The following is a 16,355-nucleotide window of genomic DNA, read 5'->3' as shown; positions in this document are numbered from 1 at the left end:
TGATAGGAGAGGCAAATGGTGGTGGTGATGGTAGACTGTTTGTATCTTAGAAGCCAATACCATTTAGGAAGTTAGTCACATGTTCTACTGGATAGAGGTAGAAAACTGGGTTTAAACATCACCAAAAACAACTTTTTACTCTGGACACTTTGTCCCCTTTGATAGAGAAACCTGAGTTCCAAGGCTGCTCTGCATGGGGCCAACAGTTCATCAGTGACTGCTCTACTCCTCCGAGGCCAGGTTACTTCAATGGATATACAGTAAGAGTATGTAGATACATATGTTTATGTAGATATAGATTAAGAGTTACATGATCATCAAGTGTTAGATGAACCAAGAAGCATATAATTCTAGTGATCTATGTATATTCTGATGTCCAAATCCAGAAGAAATGGATTATAGTTGTGGTGCTAAAGATTATTGATTCCTGATTTATTAATTTCACAGTTATCCCAAATCCCAAGACACTGTTCTCATACTAAAACTAGAGTTTGAGGGAATTAGAGGAAAAGTGAAACATTACCTTGAGATATTCATCCATCTGATCAATGAGACTAGTAAAGAATTCATATGCATCCTGCTGTTCTCTCACATAAAGTTCCTTGTTCCACATCTTGAAAATCTATGTAACAAGAATTAAGTACGTTGTTAAATACAAAAACATTAATTTCTAAATACAGTGAAAAAGGAGCAATTAAGCAACGTGAAAGCTTTTACTTAATTGAGGTTTGCTTGTGTTCAGCCATCTATAGATTTCCCTGGTTCCTTGTAATCATAACAAATCTATGAAACTAGAGGTAGGTTTAGGGTGAGATCTAAGGCCACAGAACAAACAATTTTTTCTCTTAGAAACTGACCAACCTGTGGGGGAAAACATAAGGTAATCCTCCATTATATGAAATAGTCTAAAGCCATGCTAGTATTCTTTATTCAAAGGCATTAGTGAAATTGGCACATGTTAAAAGGAATGCTTTGAAACAATATTTCAGTGGTAAAATAAGAACTGTGAGAAGCATTCAAAATTAAGATCACAAGATCCTTAGAAATTATGAATGACTATTCTTCTCAACATTTTAATCATCTGAAACCAAGCTCTGATTTCAGAAAGAATGGCATAGCCTGTACTTTTATAGGTTCTTGGCAATGGGATTAGTTTAGAGTTAATAAAGACCAGAAACCATTATCACTAGAGAGAATGTAGCTAAACTCCAAATACATAACATTTTTAAATCTGAAGAGAGTTACTGCATGAAATACCTTCCAAAAGTTCTCAGGGACATAATACTGCAACTTGCTTTCCATCAAATGTCCAAAGAGAGACTGCACTTGGTAGAATACACTATCATCTGGATTGTCCATGTCATCATCCACTGAGAGTAATGACTACAAAGAAATGAAATTTACTATGTTAGAAATATTTAACTGCTTCATAGAAAATATGGACATATCTAAGTGTTAGTACCTACATTGCCATCTTACAATGCTATGTATGTTTGGATGTAGCTATGACTCTACATCTCTTTAGCTGCAACGCTTTCTAGCTGGTGTAATCATGAACAAATTATTTCTTCGAGCCACCATTTGATTATGCAAAACTGGAACTAGTCATACAAGGATTTCTACAATAAATCAGTATGACATGATACATAGGAAAAACTGTGAAAACTACTGATAGCTGTATCACAAGGTATTACTATACTATTATAAAGTGCTGGTGACAGAGCCTTTGGTATTTCTAAAATACCAAAAATGCTAGTAAATTTTATGGAATGGAATTTGAGGATAACTTTGGAGTTCAAAGTTCACATTAGCTCAAGTCCATCTGTCACACAGGCAGCATTTACATGGGCAGATTCATACAAATGAGCGACTATGAACAACACACTATACAGATTTCAGAAGCTACTAAAAAATCCCAAGTAATGCCTAGTGTTAGTAAACCTGAGAAACAACATATACATACAGAACCATTTTCAAGTAATGTACCCACTATCATACCAAACAGGAAAGAAGAAGGGAATCACCTCAGGGAGACCAGGCTGCATATATAGTTGCTGGAAGACTGCATTCATGTAACAAGTGGCACCACCATTCCTCAGCCCCACAAACCCTGAACTGGACCTGCTATCTACTGGGGGAAGGTACTAGAAAAGAGAGTAGTAGAAATAGTAGAGAAAGAGAATTAGCATCTCTGCCATGAGCACATTTCCACTATAGCTACATGGGATGTCTGGTAAGAAAGATATACTCACATATTTATATATCCAGTGTGTTTGAAAGTCATACTATAAAACCTATGATTCATGAATTACTTCTGCAGATGCTAATACAATTACAAATGCTTTTTTTCTCAACAATTATTTTTAGTTCATGAAGTACAATACCTGGCACAGAGAAGGTATGCATTTGTTCATCCATTTATGTAGTCATGCATTCAGTCACTTGCTTATCATTCAGCAAACATTTTTTGAGGGCCTTCTATGTTCCAGGCACTATGCCAGGAACGTAGAAGAGGACAGAAATGTACATGGTCCCTGATCTCAGGCATTTGCAATCTAGCACTGTAGACAGGCATTAATCAAATAATTATATTAATATACATTTATAAACTGAGATAAGTACTCTGAAGAAAATGAATATGGTTCTATGAAAGCGTTTACTATGAAGAATCCAGAACCATATGGATGTTGGTCAAGGAAGGCTTATATTCATTCTCTTCCTTTTTGAGAAATCAACATTCTTTTATTAAAATTCCTCTAATATGCACACAAATAAACAGGTAAACACCCTTGCATTTCACTTAAAGATGTTTTGTAATACTGTGGATTCTAGTATTGTGCTTGTCAGGGTAGAAACAATCCAGAAAAAGTATATCAGATAGTTTCAACATGGCACTTTTTCAAATATTGGAATGACCCACTTGAAATGCTATTAGAGCAGAATCTTGTTTCTAATACCATGACCAGAATCATGTTATCTGCATAAATCAAGTATCTGTATCCAAGTCATAAACCAACCAACCAACAAAAACCTGTAGGTATTCTGGACCTCAAAGAACTGCCAAATATTACATACTTTTCATTAACATTAGACATACATTTAGAGCAAGATGATTTCTAAGATCTAATTTACATTTACATTTCTTTGCAATCCAAAGCATAGATTAAAAAAAAAAAAAGAATGCTACAAAATGAGAAAACCTGGCTCATAACAGCGCTCATAAAAGCAAGTATTTCTATATAATTTTTTCTTCATGATGCTGGTATAATTTCTGACTTATGAAAAATTAGACTTTTCATTTTAACCTGATTATTAAATAAATGCTTGTAAAATTAAAACATAGCATACATATTATAAAGTAAACATTTTGATACTAAAATGCTTCTCAATTTATGTGCTCTCACATTTCTAAGGCTTTTTAAGTGCTCTTTTCTCTATCTAGGACAACTGTCCCCACTTCTTTACTGACTACCTTCTATTTGTTCCATAATACTCAGCTCAGGTATCAAAGGGACAAGACTGACTTCCTGTGATGTAACAGAATGCAAAGGCAGATTGAAAAGCGTGCCCAAAGACTCCCACTCTTGATCTGGTAATCCAGTAGCACCTGGAACTTGCTTCCCTCTTGCAGATTCCAATATACATTATCTGTTCATGGATCCATATCTTTGCTGGGACAACTTTCCCAACTTTAACTGGCTCACTTGTCTTTGATGGTCTATTTTAAGTTCCACGTTCTCTAAGAAGCCTTCAAAGATACCACCAGCTGGTGATGAAGTGCCCCTCTGTGCTAGCAGAGCACTCAGTACTTACCTCTGTCTTAAAACTTGTCACACTGCTTATGGGTCTGTCTCTCCTACTAAACACTGACTTTCTTGAGGACTGGAATCACATCTCATTTTTGAGAGCCAAAAGCCAACAGTTATCTCAATAAATCTTTTCTGAATTTAACTGAACATGCACTGTACTGTGATAGAAGTACTGTTTGTATAACTTTGTAGCTCTAATGCCTGGCACTGTGCCAAGCACCGTTACATAAAAAAAAATAGGTTAGATGATACTTTTTACTAAGAATACTTATTGACCAATTTGAACATGTCTCTCCCTTTTTATTAAAAGGGTAACATTTGGTAATGAACTTAACTTTATAGTTGACTTGAGCATATGAACATAATAAGCAAAAGAATAATATTGACTTTCATTGTAGTTAGGAGAATGCAAATATAGTTTTAAAATTATATGTTTAAGTGATAATCCTAAAAAATTAAGTGCATCAAGATTTAGAAAACCTACATCAAACTCCTTGGTAAGAGCAGGGTCAGGTTGATGATGCATCGAAAGTAGTTCTTTTGTAATAATTTGAAGATTTGAAGGTGAGCTATCAGCTAACATTACAAGGACTTCATAGGCTGCCAGTCGGCTATTCACTGTACTACACCTGAAAACAAAATATACAAATTAGTTTCAACAATGAAGAATCAATTTAAATTGCTCATTAAACTATATCACTATTTGAAATGAAAAGTATAAAAGATGAACTATCTCAAGCATAGTTAAGGCAAGTCCGAACTCAGAAATGTAATAATCTACTGGGAAGTGCTTCCTCAACAAAGGAAGAGGTCATGGATACAGGAGGAATGAATACGGTTGAGAGCTAAGTATCTCCTTTGCCTGATGATAAAACAGCAAAATTCTTTTGTTTATGACTCCAAAGTATACTTTAAGGAATGGATCACCAGGAATGGAGAAGGAAAAAACTGGGAACTTTATAAAAAATATGAGATAGGAATAGCTATCTTTCAATTAAAGTAGGTAGAAAGAAGGTTTTTGTAGGTATTATTCAAATTCAAGTATTTACTTGGCTGAAATCTATTCAAATCAGAGTAGATACTCATAAATATTTTATATGTGCCTATTGATCAAAAATTCATCAAGGACAGTAATCAGCTTCTCATTTTGCTGAAAAAATGGACATATATATATATATATAAAATTTGTCAAATCAATTGTTTAAAGTGACATAGTAGATAACTAGCAAGCATTCAGCAGGAAACCAAAGGCTTTTTATACTTCCTGCCTTTAGCAGAAATCATTTTGGAGATGGACAGTAATTTCTCACTGTAACCTATGCTAACCTTGCATTACTGAGGGGATTATGGGTTAGGAAGGATACATAGAAAAGAGGACATCAATCTTTAAGTGAAATAGTTATGGAGTGTAGGAAATGTGTTCAAGAAGGGATTGTGATCAGGACTGCACCAGGCACTGAGGACAATGGCCATGGAGCTAGCACTGCCCTTTGCTTCTAGTCTGGATTTCTGGGTTGCAAAGGAGAGGTAAAAGGCAAGCAGGGAGGTACCATACACACAGGCTGAACATGAAGATTGCCATTTTGTTATTATGATAAAGAACAGCATTGCTTCTGAAAAGAGCTATACTATGCATTTTAAATCCCTTTCTGGCTTCAGGATTTTGGTGGAAAAAGGTTGGGAATTATTGTGATAAATGAACCCCATCTAGTACAATGGGGAAGGATGAAACAAAATACTTCCTTTTCTATTCAAGTCACCATACATGATTTAAAAAACACTTCTTGCTGATGGAAGTATTGCTTTTAAGAAATATCAAGAGAAGGTTTCATAAATAAAAATATCAATAAAAATTACTGAAGATTTATTTTGTGTTCACTGAGAACTGAAATATACTTGTGTGTGTGTATGTATGTACATACACAGAACTACTGCTTTAATAAAAGCCTCCCATGGAGCTAGAACCAAATCTTCCAGAACAAGCCTGGGGTGGGGGATGGAGGATAGGGATCACAGCCAAGAGTTCTAATTTTACAAATATGGGAATCTCAAGGGAGAGAAATATTTATACATAAGATACCTCCTTAAGATTCCATAAAAGATTTCTTATTATGCCATCCCCATTTCAATTACCACTGAAATTGTATAGAAATTTTTTTCATTGTTTAAAAATACCAAATCTTTAGTTCCTTTAGGATTACTAAAATAACTCAGGTTTTCATGAGAAAAGAACAAAGTTAGATTCAGAACAAATGAGATGGCAACTTTAGCCACCTCCTCCTCCCATCCACAAGAGTATAAATATCACCTAAATAGAATCAACTTTACCAAGAGATTTCTACCCATAAAAACTAGATAAAATTTGATTCTAAAATTATTAGGTAATTTGCCAGCACTTTCAATTTTCAAGACACAATCAATACTGAGCAAATAACAAGGTTCATGCACTAAAGCACCTATATTTTTCTCAAGACTATTCAGAACCTGTTTATTTTTACTTTGGACGTAATTCTTATAATGGTATTAGCATGTTTGCTCAGCAACTACTATGTGCCAGACAGGCTTTATGCTAAGGCCCTTTACATACATTTCTTTATATAGTGGATAAGATATATACACACAAGATGGAAGACAAACTCAAGTTAAGGAAACCTTTCTGTACTAAAGTTTCAAATTAGAATTTTTACCAAAACTGAACACAACGTGCATTTTCCATACTTTGGATGAAAGTCCTGTTGACTGATGGCGGCACTGCCAGCTGGAGAATGACTATTTAAAATAATTCTAGAAGCTCGGAAAAGGAAGTCATCTAACAATGGTTTAATGAGTGATGAACCTGGAATAGAGCATAATATTCATGTTGAGGAAGAATACTTATATTTTAATTCAAAGTTCCTGTCTTGAACTTCCCCAAGGCCACCCAATGACAGGGCATTTAATTTAACTTAATGCTTATTTTTTGAGCTCTTACTACAAGACAAGGCTCTGTGGGATTGAGAGGGTCGGTGATCAAGGGAGAGGATACAAAGATTGACAAGTGAGGGTACCTTCCTTTATGAGCTTAAAATATAGTGAAAGGAATCAAGCTTCCATTTTAGAAACACAAGGTGTCAAGAACACCAAAAGGCAGAATGGCTTGAGTGGAACTTAATCCCTACTCTAGAAATAGGGGAGTCCAGGTAAATGTTTTTTTAAAACTTTTTAAACCTTGACTTCATTAGATAAATATGATGTGACTTTCTCTCCCTGGTTGAGAATCACTCTTTTCTATGTATCCCCACTGTAGCAGTGCTTAGTTTGTCTAATAAAAGTAATAGGTGATGTTTTGATTTGTTTTCTATATATAATTTATAATACTGAATATGCTTTTACAAGCTAATATGTACCCAGAAGTGTCTCATATGTACCCCTCCATCTGGGGATGGTGGTTGGGAGCTGCCTCCCCAGATGAGAATTGCCACTCAAAAGGAACAAGAGGTACAACAGATTATTTACTATAAAGTACATAATGGCAAAAAGAAAAATCTACTTTGAATTATAAATATTACTTGGTATTATGAAGTTACATGATCAAATGTTTTGAGTTCTAATGATACAGGTAAAAATATACTTTCAATTTGTTTAGCCACAAACATTCCAGACAATCTCCTACTGTCTGAAGGGTCAATTTTCCATGGAACACTAAGCATCTACTTAATTTCCCCAATTACACATGGCATTATGGCAATAACTGAGAACTGAGGTATTCTGCCACATGGTAAGACTAAGCAATAATTACCAAGCATTTCCTTTTCTGCCCCACAGAGTGAAAGAAGTGTCTTAATGAGCCGTAGGTGTCCTGCCAATAAGATGTTATCCGCTTCACTGGTCTCACATTCAGCTGTGCGATTAGGTTCAAAGTTATCCAACCAAGTAATCTCATCTTCAAGCATGGTAGCTGGGCTGATTCTTAACTGCTCCATTTCTGAAGCTAAGAAGAGGGAAAAAAAACAAAAACCAAAAAACAATTACAAAGAATTCTCCTTCACAGACTCAAAATCCCAAATTAAAGCAAGCAAAGTCAAGTCCCGATCTTTCACTTAATACATCTCAAAGAACTGTCATTAATTAATAGCAGGCTAGCGCTGCTGCCCACAGGGACTATGAAGGCTCATGCATATTCATTCCTTCCCTCAGTCATTCCTTCACTCATAAACCAAACATTTACTGAGTGCCTCCTCTGGTGGGTCACTGTGTTATATGTTGGGGATATAAGAGAGAGACAATCTTTGTTCCTAAGAAGTGTCTGCTTGGTAGGCATTAGCAGATGTCCCAGAGAACATTCTAGAGAAGGAAGGGAGAGAGAGGTATGAGGAGAGCCAAGTCAAGGGAGGATGGAGTTCTGCAAAGGAGAAAAAGGTCAGTAGTGTAGCAGTCAGGGCCCAGGTTTCTAAACCAAAGAACCAAACTTCTGCGATCTGTTCTGCTCTTTCACATTAAGTATTTCACTTTTCCCTCTGAACAAGCATTTATAGCAAAATTCTATCCTGGAAGTTAGGACTTGGGAGGAGAAAAAGAGTGGTTATACTCTACTTCCCCTGCACAACAGTGACAAGCAAGCATGGTCCCTGTATGGTGAGATGGAGAGAGATACTTCAGGGTCGCCCAAACTGGACCGGAACCGGATACGCTTTCTATTATTTACCTGCGGTGAGGCCTTGTTTCTTCACTTATCAAATGGGGCTAACACCTACCCTGCAGCATGCTGTTTATAAAGCGCCTAGTACAGTCAATGGCATATAACAAATATTCCAAAAATGGCAACCATTGTTGTTTCACAACATATTACCTGAGCAGTTATGTCCCGCCCCCAACCCCCAAGCCCCAGTAAGGGATGCTGGATTCCTCATTTATCACTAAATAATATAGAAGGCCTACATTAATAATTTGTTCATTCATTCTAAAGTTGTATGTGTATAGCCAATTTTTATTTCTAAATTTTCTTAGCTACCTACTGTACTTTCTATATAAGACAGTCACTTAAAAAAAAAAAAAAATTTGCTTCTTTAGAGAAACCATTCAGTCTCTTCTAGGGTGTTCAGAACAACCAACCATGTGCTGTTTCCTTTTTACCTTTGGCCTCCAGGAACTTCACAACCAAATTCTGACCGTGTAAGGCTTTACACCCTGACTATATGTACAAGGTACATTTTTTTTCTTCCTGGCCTTGACATTCTTTGCCAATTAGTATTTTTGTTGATCCTGATTTTTATTTTATTATTTCCTGTAAGTAGAAGCAACTCCTTTGTGTAAGAGAATGGGTACTAAACCAACAAACTCTTGATTTGAACAACTAAAATTAACACAGAGCTTTCCAACATAACATTTGCATTATTTCAGGGTAAGCACAGATGATTAAAGTCCAAACTCCCTAGCAAGAGAATATCTAACAATAGTTCCATCACCTAACCAAAATTTTAACTAATTTCTTTATCAACATGCCTCAATGGATTTCCTTTTTCCCTCAATGATCAACCTTTGAATTTGCCAGAACTGAAAACACTTGAGAAAATGACTCTTGCTAATAGTTCTGTTAGTGTAATTAAAACATGAGCGTCTGAACACTTTTCAAAATCAGCTACATTAATGGTTGGAGAGCTCATGGCTTATGTGATCTTTTCAAGAAAACAAAATTCAACTTCAAACAATAATCACAATCCTACTCATATCTGAGATATATGTCACATTTATAAGTGCTCATTTGATCTTCTCTCTTATTTCCCCTGCTTCTCCAATCTCCAAGACAAATCCGTCAGACATTTAGACATTTACTTACTTGTCAGATCATCTAATAATTGGCATCTCAGATCAAAATACTCCATACACTGAGATAATAGTCTGAAAATCAGATAGGTTTCAGTTATTAGAAAGCGGTTTATTTGAAAATAAAAATTATTTTCCTTATTAAGAACAAGTATTTTCCTCATAAAACAACTGAAAAAGAATTTTCCTAAGCATAAGATAACTATTTTTATATTGATTCAGTGTCTATATTTAAGCAAGAAGCACATTAATGAGTTTACATATATACATATGGTATAGGAATAATAATAGTGTAAAGAGAATGAACAATAAATTGGTAACATCTTGTAATAATGTATGCATTGATGGCATATGTAATGCATTCATACAAATGATCAACCAGTACTTATTAAGCATCTACCATATGCCTGGAACTGTTTTATGGAAATTGTAAACAAAAGAACACAGGAGCCAAGTAAAAATGCACATATATGTCAAGTGGTAAGTGCTAAGAAAGAAAATAAAGCAGGGTAAGAAGAATATGAGACAGGGAAAGTATTTGAACAGCACAGGTTTTAGAATCAGACAGGACTTGGTTTTAAACCTGGATCCATTCCTCATACCTAAGTGTCCATGGACAATGGACAATTTATTTCACCTCTAACTCCCAGTTTTCTAATTTCTGAAATGCTTATTAGAGTATTAGAAATACACACATACACATTCACAAAAACTAAATGAAAGAGCCTCAAACATGGACTAAATGATGAGAGCATATAATTTCCCAAGGATTATGATTGTTAAAAAAAAATAGGGATAATCATACTGCCCAACTCATTTGGCAGTTTTCAGGATTAAATGATGAATATATATATAGAATTTAGCATGCTATGTGGCACATAATTAGCACATGGCAAGTGCTATCATCAACATCATTACTATTATTAATAAGGGAAAATATGTACTATCTTCTGGCATTTGGTTTTACACCATTAAATAATTACTTTTCATTATTAGAAACACACAGCTAATGTCTAATTCAGGTTAAATCTTGTTGATAAACTGTAACATAATTGTTATTAGCTAAATTTTTAACATTTCTAAGTCATCCACAATGATCTTATTTAAGAAACCAATATTCTGACTTCTTCCTTACTTATAAATCTAGAGTGTTAAAAGGTTGTTTCAAAATAATATTTGAGACTTTTATATGTAGACCATGAATCCCCATATATTAGGAAGTGTGTGAGAACATAACAAATTTTGAAATACACATTTAATCCTGTAATGAAGAACTGTAAAATGACAGATTAAATTATAACTCAATTTGAGGAAATTTTAGATTATACATTTTATATCAGAAAATTTAGCTACTAAAAAGAATCAAGGCTTAGAAGTTTATAGTTAGAAGCTCAGAGTAGCCCTAATTCCTCTTTCCTGCCAAGGCTTTAATTTATAAAGGAAAGCAAATCTAGATTTCACAAATCCCTATAGCACCTTGTAAGTGCCATGGGAGGAGCTCTCTGGTAAAGGTGAGTTGGAGAAAGTGGCTTAAAGTTGAGGTCAAAGTCAAAATGGAGCCTCCTATCTCCCATCTTGGGCTTAGATCAGGGCACCCAAGCATGCAGCCTTCTGTAAGATGGACAGGCAGGATGGAATCACCCAAGTCATCCTTTGGGCATGGACCACAAGCCTTTCCTGCCTGCCCAGGCATGTGTAAAACCAAGCTGGAAGAATACTTCAGCTACCTCTAGACATGGAGCCAAGAAATATGCTGAGAAAGTAAAGGTCACAGGCAGTGTGACATTTACATAGTGACTGGCTCAAATAATTTCAGGCTCTCACCGACCAGATGAGTGCCTCCTTTTCCTTAGGGTAGGTGGACCAGATGGGGTGGAGGTGGGGTTTGGGGACCGCAGAGGAGGAGAAAGCCTGGTAGTGTTTCTTCTAATTCTCCTGTCCTGAATGGGGAGAAAAAACTGAAATGCCCTCTCTTTCAGGGCACAAACGTTAGAAAAAGAAAGAAGAAATTCTTTGATCATCTCAGTAGCACACTGTGGACTTTAGGGAGGAAGAACATAAATCATTATTTATTCTTTCTCTTTTTCTGTGTAAGTTGAGCTTTTTAATCTTTATTACATACCTCTGATTGACCCCTCTCATAATACTGGTTGGGGACCAGAGAGGTAGCTGAGCCGTGAGAATGACGCCTAAGAGAAACTGATTTGGCTTCTGTACATCTGGGTGAGCTGAAGTATCTGTCTGACTAAGTGTATACAGCTGATCACAGGCAACACGGCGAATCTGAAATTATAATATTAATCGCAAAGGATGTATAAACCAATCAACATTTAAGCGTTAAAATATTACTTTCCTCCAAAGGCTATACTATTTATTCATTCAAGTTACTGAGGGTACTACAAAGGCATGAGAATTTCAATTGTTAATGGCAGAGTTTCCACTGCATAAACTAGGGCTGATTAAAAATAAGTACCGTTTAGGAACTGCTTCTATTCCAATCAATATGTGTACAACTTAATGTAAATAAAAATAAGATAAAAAATCTTTCCAAGTGTTCAAAAAGTTAATTTTTAAGGTCAAGTAAAAAATTCAGAATTCTAAAACCTAATGAAAGTTCACAGCTTAAAATTGGTCTTTCCTGCTTTTAACCAATAAGTTAACATTTAACACCAGCTGCCTTGGTAAACTATGGACGTTGAACATTGGCTGTTTCAATGTTTGTTTTATACAAACGTAAACTGTTTTTTCATGATAAAATTAAATCTAATTAGTCTCCTATGAATTATAGCAGCAGTCTCCTAACTTTTGGTGGAATATGGAGGAGGTAGGAGAAAGGAAGGCAGAATGGCCACTCTGCCTTCAGCATGGTTTGAGGCCTCTTTGTGTGACTCCCTGAGAGGACTAAATGCCATTCCTTCTGTACTCCCCACAATGTTCATGGGTATCCAAGAGACCCACAATGGAATGGAACCAAAAGGATTTTTATATAGCAATTTTAAAAATCCTTACTTCAGCACTTGGAGATCCAAGCAGAATATCGATGATAAAATCAGCAACACAGGGCAAATTATAGAAAGATGCTAACAATAAGGAGAATTAAGAGAAAAAAATAATCAAGTTAGACAAAATTTTTGAATAATTTCTTAAGCTTAATTTGAGCAGAAATTCAGCTTTTCTTCTAAATGTTATCAGAATTCAGGACCTTCTACAACTGTTTCTATGTCCATCAGTTTACCACAGGAAGTTCTAAGAAGCTCAAGAGCAGGAATCATGTCTTAGTCATCTTTGTACCCCCACATTTATTTTAGTACAATAACGCCTTGCACCTTTCAGTTACAGAATAAATATTTATTGTACTAAACAACTACCAATACTTGTGAGCTACAAAACGTACTCTAAAATAAACTTACAAATGAAAAACAAAAGTTTGGAGGGAACATAATTTTTCATCTTGATTTGAAAATATCTCTAAATAAATTAAACAATTCTAGGGAAATCAAAGAGAGTATGTCACATGTTTAAGAATATTTCATAATGACTTCTCATATAGAAATCTTCAAAAGCATTCTTGCTCAAAGTAAATAATTCTGTACACTATCTTAAAAGTTCCATAAATATTTAACTTTTTCTATATGCTTACCTTTGCCTCTGGTTTATGTGATTAGTTTGGATGCTATACTAAATACAGAATGATCACCAATTCTACATAACAAGCAGTCTGATTCAGTAATGATGGCTTAGGAATAGGGCTCCTATGTGTTGGTACAATTTTTTAAAGTAGAGTTGCTAAGACTTCATTCCTGAATATTTGAGGGCCTACTACACATTAGGAAGTACTTGGGTGCTACAGATTTAGCAGGGAACAAAGTGGACAAAACTCTCTGTCCTCCTGGAACTTACAATCTTGTTAGGGAAGGGATGATAACAATAGACATGACAAATAAGTAAATTATATTGTATGTTATAAAGTGATAAGTGCTATAGAAAAAAATAAGGTAAGAGATTTGAGAAGGGCAGGGTTGAGGGGAGGGTTGTAATTTTTTAAAAGGTGGTCAGGAAACAGCTCACTAAGAAAGTGACACTTTTGGATATATGGGGAAAGAACAGACCAGAAATAGGGAAGAGCCAGTGTAAGGGCCCTGAGCAGGAAAGTACCTGGCGTGCAGGGGGAACAGCAAGGCCAGGATGGTTGAAACACAGTGGATGAGAGGGAGAGGAGGAGAATGAGACAAGGGGAAGGCAAAGAGGTATCGAGGGGGTGGACTGTGTCCAGCCTTAGAGGTCTTGGTAAACACTCTGTGTGAACTGAGAAGCCACTGGAAGGCTTGAACGGAGAAGCAACACAATCTGACTTAAATTTTAAAGGTTCACTCTGGTTACTGTGCAGAGACTAAACTGCAAGGGCAGAAGCAGGGAGATTAATTAGAAAACTATTGCTATAATTCAACAGAGATGATGGCAGATCAGAAGGGGCATTAATAGTGGAGGTGGTACTAAGGGGTGGAATGTCAATACAGTTTGAAGAAGGATATGTGAAAAAGAAGAAATCAAGGATGACGCCAAGATTTTGGCCAGAACAACTGGAAAAATGAAACTGCCATTAACTAAGCTGGGAAAAGTTTTGCTTAATATGGGTAAGATTATGAGTTCAGTTCTGGACATGTTAAGTTTGGGATGTCTATTTGATATCCAAGTGAAGAGAATCAGGGGAGAGGTCTAAGCTACAGATTCAAATTTAGCAGTCACCAGCACATAGATGGAATTTAAGGCAGAGAAACAGGATGAGATCACCATGAGGCTGAGTGTAGACAGAGAAGAGGTAATGATGAGGGACTGAGCCCTGGGGTGTTCTAATGTTAAAAGAACAATAGCCCCAGTGTGCTAAAGCCATGAATAAACATGAAAGGGAAAACCTTAAGTTTTATAATTCTTAATACTGGAGTCACTATCAATTTAGAAATTGATACATAATTCTAATTCTATAATTTTATGAAACAGTAAATTTGGGTTGTTTTCATACCTCAACTGGACAGTAAGCTCCTGGAGGACAGACACACTGTCCTTGTAACACCTACCATGGGACTCTGGAGATAAAATGCTCAATAAAGACTTGTTTAGAATTTAACTACTCTAGGACTATACTTACATACTCCATATACCAACTTTCCCCCCATTTTCATTTCTAGTAATATGATCTTATCTATGAAGAAATATAAATCATCTCCAACAGAAACCTGGCCTTTCCCTAAAAGTGATTAATCACAAGCAGGTGTCCTACATACCCAGCTGCTGGCTCCGAAGCTGTAGGCACGTAACAAGGAGAGACAAAGCCTCTCCAGCAATCAGCGAGTCTTTGGTGGATACAGACTGTTGTCGAACACAGATTCCTGCATGCAGGGCAACTGCTTCTCCTTCACTTCCAGAGCTGCAATTGCTTCCTAAAAATAAGCAAGCAGAAGTTCACTGTGGATCCTACAGGAACTATGCAATCTTCGAATATTCTTTTAATGTATTCCAGAACCCTGTGAAATCAAATAGTTCAAGAAAGCACTTTAGCCTAAGAAATAAGAACGATTTAATCACTTTGTTTCTAACACTATAACTGCTTTACACTTAAAACACATTTGGAAACCTGCAAAATATGTTTATCAGGCAAAACAAATCTTAGGGGCACAAGAGAGTTTTTCTAGGGTATTTGGAATGTTCTGTATCTTGTATCTTGATCTTGAATTATATGTATATGAAAATTCTGTATACTTAACATTTCTGCATTTTACTGTTTGACATATATTTTAAAAACTTTTTTATGATCGAGGTATTTAGAAGCATGTAGACTGAGCAGGAAAACCAAATGAGGCTGAGAAATAAAGCTATTTATGAAGGCCTAATAGAAAACAACTGACCAAACCAAGAAGCAACTGTTTTCTACATAGGAATTCTAGACGAATTTGCATTACAGTCACAATCATTTGGCCCATGACAGCTTTTACACTCAGCTATGTTAAAAATTCTGCTTGATTCCGTTTCCTCACTCTATGTGTTTATAAACACTTTTTTTCTTAAATCATGTATGACATACATACAGTAATGTGCAACATTTTTGAGCGTATGGCTTAATGAATTTTTACTCAGGCTCAAAAGTAAGAGAAAGTTTTCTTCTTTTTGTGATTCTGACAAACATATATACATATATGATTCTTATAGCTATTTCCCGTCCAATGATCTAATTATTTTTTCTGGTTAATACCTGAACTGCTGAGTCTGTTTCGAATTCCACCAGGAAACAAAGAATTACTTTCTTTAATCGGTTGGCTACTGCCAACAAGGTCAAGTCGTCCTGCAGCTGCAGCCCATGACAACCTCATGAAACAAGCCACAGTAGAAGTGAAATCACTTACTTCCATTGTCTAAAGAAGTAAGGAAAGAATGTTAAGAGAAAAGGCAGCACTTGAGGACATTCCACTTACTTCTATAACCTTCTTATTGGTCTGAATTTTGTAACTCTTTCCCCTCCAAGATTATCCAAAAGCACAGCCTTCTTAACACTATCACACTGTTAAAAGACTTTTAATGTCTCTCCATTACCCATAGAACAGACTCCGATTTCCATGATCTGGTCTCAAATTACCCTTTGCCATTCTAATCTTTATTATTTCCTCCTTCCCACATAACTATGTTTTGACCTATGTGAATATATCACATACAAGCTCTGGCTTTGTATCTCTTAATTGTGGTCATGCTCTC

At 35.8% G+C, this 16,355-nt stretch overlaps 1 protein-coding gene across 3 annotated transcripts in view; it reads right to left on the bottom strand.

Moving 5' to 3' along the window:
• USP24 (ubiquitin specific peptidase 24) overlaps positions 1-16,355 on the bottom strand; it is a 153,859-nt gene that overhangs the window by 36,237 nt on the left and 101,267 nt on the right. For all 3 annotated transcript variants that reach the window (XM_037827113.1, XM_037827114.1, XM_037827115.1), the window contains exons 35-45: positions 15,859-16,018; positions 14,894-15,049; positions 12,621-12,691; positions 11,734-11,894; positions 9,625-9,686; positions 7,588-7,779; positions 6,528-6,645; positions 4,294-4,438; positions 2,025-2,144; positions 1,258-1,383; positions 524-622 (exon numbers count right to left, since the gene is read on the bottom strand). In XM_037827113.1, the coding sequence (XP_037683041.1) occupies positions 524-622; positions 1,258-1,383; positions 2,025-2,144; positions 4,294-4,438; positions 6,528-6,645; positions 7,588-7,779; positions 9,625-9,686; positions 11,734-11,894; positions 12,621-12,691; positions 14,894-15,049; positions 15,859-16,018 (1,410 nt within the window). The remainder of the gene's footprint in view (positions 1-523; positions 623-1,257; positions 1,384-2,024; positions 2,145-4,293; positions 4,439-6,527; positions 6,646-7,587; positions 7,780-9,624; positions 9,687-11,733; positions 11,895-12,620; positions 12,692-14,893; positions 15,050-15,858; positions 16,019-16,355) is intronic.

Source organism: Choloepus didactylus, chromosome 2 (assembly GCF_015220235.1).
Source record: "Choloepus didactylus isolate mChoDid1 chromosome 2, mChoDid1.pri, whole genome shotgun sequence".
Classification (NCBI taxonomy): Eukaryota; Metazoa; Chordata; class Mammalia; order Pilosa; family Megalonychidae; genus Choloepus; species Choloepus didactylus.
The sequence above is the reverse complement of the archived record's forward strand: the minus strand, read 5'-3'. Positions and strand labels throughout refer to the sequence as shown.